Consider the following 7,500-nt stretch of genomic DNA (forward strand, 5'->3'; position numbering starts at 1 on the left):
TGAACGACCAAAGCAATTAATAGTAAAATAACCGATTCGAACCGATTATTAAATACACTAGAGCGCGGTATTGTTTTATTTATTTCGTATTTTGCTATAATTAAAACTTAACAATTGGTGACAGACGGACGGTCACTTCGATGTTAGCTTGGCTCTTTCTACTTCCTTAGCCCTAGACACGTTAGCATCTCGCATGTTTATGTTTGTTATGCAGGTTTGATTTGGACACCTTCTTCTGAGCCTTGTACATAATTAATTTGTCAATTTTGTTTTCTTCCTTTTGACGATCTTCAATAGTACCTACAGGGCGCTATAGGGCGCTATGGGGCTCTGTGTACTTTTTCTCTTTTGTTATTTAGACCACTAAGTGATTTGTGGTGGGTATTTAGCTTCTAGATTTTCTCGGCTACACTCCTAGGAAGTTCCAGACTTTATGGGCACTCACTCGGAGCATAGTCTTTTGGCAGCCATTTCCGCCTCCTTAAACGAAAATTCAGGTAGAATTTTGGGCCCATGCGCGTAACATAGATTGGCTTCTCCTACTACCCCTTCATTTGCAGGATTTCTATCTCATGGCTGAATTTTATTATTTAGGTCGTACGGGACCTAATCAAGTTTGACCAGAAACTATTTTTCTTTCCGGCCTTACGCGCCTGTGGAGTCTTCGAAGCAATCTTTTGTTTCGACATGACAACGGGATCGAACGGGAGTTTTGTGGTGCCTGTTGTTGGCCAAAATTACGGAGATAAAGCCCACTGGTTGTGAACTAGCTTTGCGACCGGATGTGTGCCAAAGAGAAAGGCACCGGTTTTAGATAGATCTCACTCTCACCAGACGGACCATCTGGCGCTCGGGGGCTAATTATTAATGGGATCATCAATGGCGCGTTCCTACTTCGTGTATATTTGGGTTAAGCCTTCACGGCAGGTACTCACGTAACAAATAGAATGTAGACACGTTTGATCTACATCGTTAACATAAACTCTTAATTAAGCAAAGTCCTTTACGTTAGATAAGATGATTTTCTACATTGCTTTTAATAACATTTGTAGGCTTTTAATGGTGTTTTTAATCCCAACTGTTAAAGGAGGGATAATGTTATTATTTTCCGAAAAATGATATATAGTACCTATTGACTTAAAAGAACTCGCGCAAACGTTCAAGCGCCCAGTTTAATTCATTATAAAGACCATTTTAATATTCAATTAATTGAAATGGATTAGACGAAGCGGATGCAAGAATAGATAAGAGCCCTGAATTCTACTAAAATTATTCGGATTCATATTGGTTTATATCGATCGTTTTCCCTAATTACATGGATCTAGTCTTAGCTCTTTCTCTCCTTATTGTTATGCCATAAATTAGAAGAAATTTAGCTGACTCTATGCGAGTCGTTATTTTGTCAGCTATTATTGCCTACTGTACGACAAATCAACTGGGTTGTTAACTCCTTTTTTGAATATTGTGCTCTACCGTCGTATGTCACAATAGATAGCTAGTCACAGTTATGTTATTATAGATAAGTAAGAAAAAGCAGCTGACGAACAGTATTTACGTTATTGACTGTCTCTGTTGGGCTGTGGCAATGCAATAGAGATAACTAAATGACGAAAAGATCTAAGATTTTGTTCAAAATTCAAACTAGAAGATTATTACGAACTTTTTGCGTTTCTGTTATCAACAACAGTAGTAACGCTGTTAGTTAGTAGCCATTTTACTGTTTGCTCTTTCATTCTCATTATTTGTGTGTTAATAGTTTTTTGATACGACGTTGTATTCTCTCAAACGTTTGCTAGGCAGACGTATATACAAATTCTGTGTTTGCTAGTGAATATGCGCTATAGTAATATATAAGTGTGTATATGCGAGAAAAACAAGATGTAGTAGGTTTTACTTTTCGAACAAAATGTCAAATCATCGTGCCATTTCGTTGTATCTGATACAAGTAAATCCTTCTTATACCCCACTCCACTTGTGTAGATTAAGTTTGTGTGGACCTACGCAACACTAAGGAAGACTTAAAATATGCCCATTTTCTATAGTATCACGCGATTCAGAATCATTTACGGAATCGATCTAAGCTTGTCTGTCCGTCTAAAATAATATATCCATGTATTTATGCGTTCAATCAACAGTGAGCAATTTTTAAGATATTTTGGCGAAATTTGGTATAGTGACATGTTATGACCCGAGGACAAAAAATTGAAATTTTCAAAATTTTTCGAAAAAAAGCGCTTAGTAATAATACTTTGACATTCGAATTTAATATGAAAATTTTGTTTCGGATGGGGAAATTTTTTTTTAACTCTCTCTTATATAATCGATTTTATGAAAATTGAATCTTTATAAGATAAAAAGCTTTAAAGACTGATTGTTAATATTTTATGATGAAAACTTGTTCATTACATTCATTTATGTGATATAAAAATTAAATGAACTACGCTTGAACTATATGGGTCTATTTCTGAGATCCCACCCCGTATAAGATTTTTCATGAATAGTAAACTTTTCAGAAAAAGTTTCAGCTTTTCATATTTTATGATAAAAATTGGTCCTTAGTAGCAGTTTAACAAAACAAATTAACTAAAGGGCATTTCGGTCATATAGGTTCGGTTAGAGGCACTTTCTAAAGACTTCCTGGCATAGTCGTATGCTTGAGTTCATTTATTAATGTCTGTTTGTCTTTTCGTCCTTTTCCTTATATATTGCCTTACCCCGCCTTAAAAATGCTTGCAACAATTAAAAGAAAGGAATATAAATGAATATGCAAACGTATTCTTGCCAATCCGATTATTCCAATTGACGGCAGGTGGAGTTTGAAATTCCTACAATCATTTTCAAGGTTATTTGAAGTTGCTTATAAAATATAAGTTTTTCCCTTGTCTCACTTGACGGCGACGGTGAGCATCGATGACACGTCGCACACCGATTATGAATTCATTTTTTCTTAACTTTTTCATCCGCTTCACGGGAACAAATTCACTGCTTTTTTGCTACAACATATACGTGATTCAAAAAGAAAATATTTATAATATTTGCGTATAAGTGTGTAAGACGGTAGAAATAAGAAAGCAACAAAAATTCTCTAGAGCTCTGATTGAGCTGTTTAGAAGAAAGCCGAAAAAACAAAAACAGAGTTATGGAGAGTGCTTCTAAATTGTTGTTCTGGCAGAGATGTATGACAGCAAATGAATACGAATATGATATTTAATCAAATGCTTTTGAAAATGGAATAGAAAAAAAAAAAAAAAAAAAAAAAAAAAAAAAAAAAAATTTTAAAAAAGTATTTAAAGAAAATTTAAAATTATTGTTTTTTTTTTTTTTTTTTCTTATATTTTTTTCCATGATAAATGTTTTTGATATATACCTGGGAGGCATTGTTTCCATCATCATGATGCTTTGCTATAATTAATTAGTTTTGTTTATGGTATGCTGTACGAGTAGATGAATTGATTAACTATGATGATGTTATTGTAATAAAATTGTTTCGTTTAATTTTCTAATTTTTTTTTTTTTTTCGTTTTTATTTCTTTTTTAAATTTTCGCCTTTAAATTTATTTTATTTAGTTATGAGTTTGGGCGTTTTCGGTTTTTTCTTTTAGGGTTTTTTTCTTTTGAATTTTGCAATATTGGTGAATGTCGTTTAGTGCCAGTTGTAGCGACAATTCAATATTTAATTTTTTCTTTTATGTTTGTTTATGTGATTTTTATTTTTTTCTTTTTAATTAATTAGTTGACTGTTACTTTTTTGCTTGCATTTGTCGTTCATAGTTGAATTATTTATATCCATGCTTTTCTATCAGGGCACTGTTAGACGTTTATTTTCTTCAGATTAACATAATCAGCATAATTAATGCAAATCTATGTTGTTATCAGTGTTCTTTGAAATTTTTTTTATATTTGTTTTTTTTTTTTTTTTTTTTTTGTTTTTTTTTGTAAACATCAATATTAAGAGGTTGGGGTGGACGCGCGGTTAGGGAAAAAGAATTAGAAGATAACATATTTAAATTATTTATGATAATTGGTTTTTTAATTGTGTGTTAAATTAAAAAATAATTTTATATATTAAAAACAGAAGAAAGAAAAAGTGCTGCTCTATCCTATAGCTACAGCTATATGGAATACGTTTAGATAGTTAAGGCAGGTATTAGAGTGTTAAAGTATTAAAACTGTTTGATAAGGGAATGTAATGATATGTGTAATATATTAATATTTATTATTGGCTTAAATCTTATATATTGTAGATTTTGTTAAAATTTCCAATCTCACTTAAGTGATATTTCAACAGTTATTAAGGGAGGAAATCACTGTACATTTTTCAGGAAAACACATTTTTTTTTTTTTTTTTTTTTTTCATTTACTGATTTAATAGAAGGCTTCGAAGCTTCTGGAAAGGGTGGAAAAATATTGCACCAACCAAAAAGAAAATTCGGGCTTTTTCTCCAAACACTTCAAAAAGATCACCTATGACAGACAAATGAGTCCTTACAGCAGAAGATACAGCAGCAGACTTTAATTTCTAATTTCTCCAATACATTAACAAATGACTTGAGAACGTCTTTAGTGTTATTTAAGGAACCTTACAGTCCATGTGTGTAGCATCATTGAGACGACCATTGAATGGATATGACAACGAAGGCAACAAACTGGAAGTTTAAGATAAGGATTTCAATATCGATTTTGAATTCGACTAATGAACCACAAATTTGCTTGCCATCTCCTAAAGGAAAGGGAATAAAAAATAATTCTTAAACTTGCAAAGACACCTTCCAGTTTCCAGACAGTTGTCCGGGCGGGCACTTGCAGTTTAATTGCAAAACATAATAAAACATTGCTTGCAATACAACCGACATCTACAACACATATCAACATTTTCAAGACGACTTCTTTCGAATTACGATTTTTCAAAACGATTTACTGTATAAGGTCAACAAATTTGAGTTTTTTTTTTTTTTTGTTCAGTATCTTTCAAGTAATATTATATTGTAACAAAATATTTAAGCAAGTTACGATATTAATCTAAACAATATTTAGTAAGAAAGTACCAAAGGCGTTCCTTTCCGATCAATAAAATTGAAAATTTTCACTCAAAACTCGTGTAAAAATCAATATTTTTCAAAATCTTCTGCTATATGTATGTAGATTGAAATATATTGTACAAATATGCACTAATTACGAGATCAGCAGCAAATGCGAATGGCTTCGATTTTACCATTTCTTCGTCAGGTCCTCGAAACCCCTTTGAATATTATTATTTTCTTAAGTGTCCTTCACTTCTAAACAAAACTTATTTTCTTCCTTTCTGGGATTGTTGCAGTGCTTTCCACCCTTAAATGATGCTTCCGGTCCCACTTATTATATATATTAAGATGGGAAACACTTTTGGGAGTCATCTGCCAATAAAATGTAATTGGGTTGGCATAGTAAAGGTCATGGACTATCAAGCTACGAAGTAAACGCGACATATTGCGACATATCTTGCTCATAGTTATTTCTTACACGTTGATAGTACACGAACAGTAAGATTCGAGGCGAAATTTTCAAAAAAATGCAATCACCGAGATGCGTAGCGTGTGAGAAAGTTAAGCCGCATTTTGCAAATGAAAGAAAATGAAGCTTTTTAGTTGCATTGGCGGTTTTTCTGGCATATAAACGCAGAACTGATTGATGCCAAATTTCATGGGCGAATACGTTACATCGCGCGAATACAATACATATGCAGATCAAATCAAAGTACAATTGATATTTGATGCATCATAGGGATTAGTCAAATGTTTTAAGACAATTTGCTTTCGAGATTTAGTGGATTTTCGTTATAGTTTTACTCATAAATGAAATATGTGGCAAATACGTAAAAGCTCGCTACTATGGCTTCAGCCGTGTAGATCGACGGGTGAGGGAATGCAAATTTTTTCCACGCAGAACTATGCATATCTGATATATTCTTGACAAACTTTTTATTTCTTTATAAGCGATAAAGGCTAAGATAAGAAATCGGCAAAGGTACAGATTTACGTTGACAAATTGCTTAGCGTACGTAAGACGAATATTGAACGCGCATATATACGGCAATAATGAGAGAGAGTGTTTATTATACGGAGTGACGATAAGATTTATATATAATCGACAAAAGATTTCTTTTGTGGAAATAAAAAAAAGTTTATTACGTAAGCGTTACAGCTAACTTAATAATGAAGAATGAAATTAATCATTTATTCGCGTAGAGGCTAATTTGAATTAACATTTAAGGAAATAACAATCATAATAATAAATGATTTTCTCCGAAAAATCAAAAAAAAAAAAAAAAAAAACACTTTTGTATGAAACCGACTTAAGCCAATAAGTTAATGTGAAATATTGAGAATGAAAAACAAAAAAAAAAAAAACACAACAAATAAATAGATAATATTATGACTAATTTAATAATTTGCGAAAATTTCATAATGCAGTGCATTACTATAGGTTTGGGGATGTGATTGTGTGTGGGGGTTTAACGATGCCAATAAAAATACATCAAAATTATTATCGTATTATATGAATATACATTTTCTGACATTTATATATTTTTATCAATTAAGGTTTTTTATTTTTGGTCTTTTTGTTTTTTGTTGTTCTCTTGGACATGTCTGATTTGAATGTTTTTTTTTTTTTTTTTTTTGTTTTTTTTTCGTATATGTGTATTTTGTAAAGTGTGTGTTTATACTCAAGAAAGATACATACTCAAGAAGCATTTGTCGTAGGGTTGCTTCATCCTCGCCATGACATCTTAGTCTAGATTCATAGTTAGCGTTACGTTCACGTTCGTTATCTGAAGACGAATGTCGAGAACGTCTTGGTACATAACTGAATGAATGACGATTTAAACGAACACCACCACCACCGCTTGTACTGATAGTGCTGTTGTGCTGTAAACCGCCAATACCACTGCAGGTATTACAAATGTCTACAAATTAAAAGAGAAGATGATTTTTTTTTTTTTGTTTTTTTTTTTTTTTCTATAAATATTTTAATTTTACAACAAATAAAGCATATGCAAGATGGTTAAACGGAAAGGCTTACTATTTTTTTTTTTTTTTTTTTTTTGGGCCATGCTTTTTAATAGATGAATATCATTACGATTTATACGCGATTTCATTATGTAAAAGTGTTTGTTTGTTTTTTTGTTTTGTTTTTTTTTAAATCAATTATGAATTACTAGTGTGGATCTTCGTTGGCACAAGACTAGTCCTGAACGCACTAAGAGGATAACTGAAGTATAGCTAAAGTAATTGAGAATATAATTTTAATCTCGGCATTGTTCAGCTGCTCTTGCGAACTTGCACTTAACACTTAAAAGGACATGTATTTACACCCGTCTACGATTTTATTACATCTATACATAATACACATAGATATATATATATATATTATATATATGTATTTAGGGGGTATGACCAACCATCATTGGAATGTTCCCTATATACGAGAAACTAAAGAGAGTATCGCGGCTTTACGTTATCA

General features: G+C 31.9%; 1 protein-coding gene across 14 annotated transcripts in view; it reads right to left on the minus strand.

The window, feature by feature from the left end:
* LOC119631317 (glucose transporter type 1) overlaps positions 1-7,500 on the minus strand; it is a 76,705-nt gene that overhangs the window by 44,674 nt on the left and 24,531 nt on the right. For 9 of the 14 annotated variants that reach the window (XR_005246645.1, XR_005246646.1, XM_038023410.1 and 6 more), the window contains exon 4: positions 6,721-6,943. The exons of 3 other annotated variants lie outside the window; for them this stretch is intronic. Coding sequence is in view for 9 of the 11 variants with exons in the window: in XM_038023410.1 (XP_037879338.1) it covers positions 6,721-6,943 (223 nt within the window). In the remaining 2 variants the exon portion in view is untranslated. Of the gene's footprint in view, positions 1-3,367; positions 3,512-3,764; positions 3,881-6,720; positions 6,944-7,500 lie in introns of those variants that run through there. 2 more of the 14 variants (XM_038023420.1, XM_038023416.1) reach the window with 2 other exon arrangements.

This window comes from Glossina fuscipes, unplaced genomic scaffold (assembly GCF_014805625.2).
Source record: "Glossina fuscipes isolate IAEA_lab_2018 unplaced genomic scaffold, Yale_Gfus_2 1, whole genome shotgun sequence".
NCBI classification, from domain to species: domain Eukaryota; kingdom Metazoa; phylum Arthropoda; class Insecta; order Diptera; family Glossinidae; genus Glossina; species Glossina fuscipes.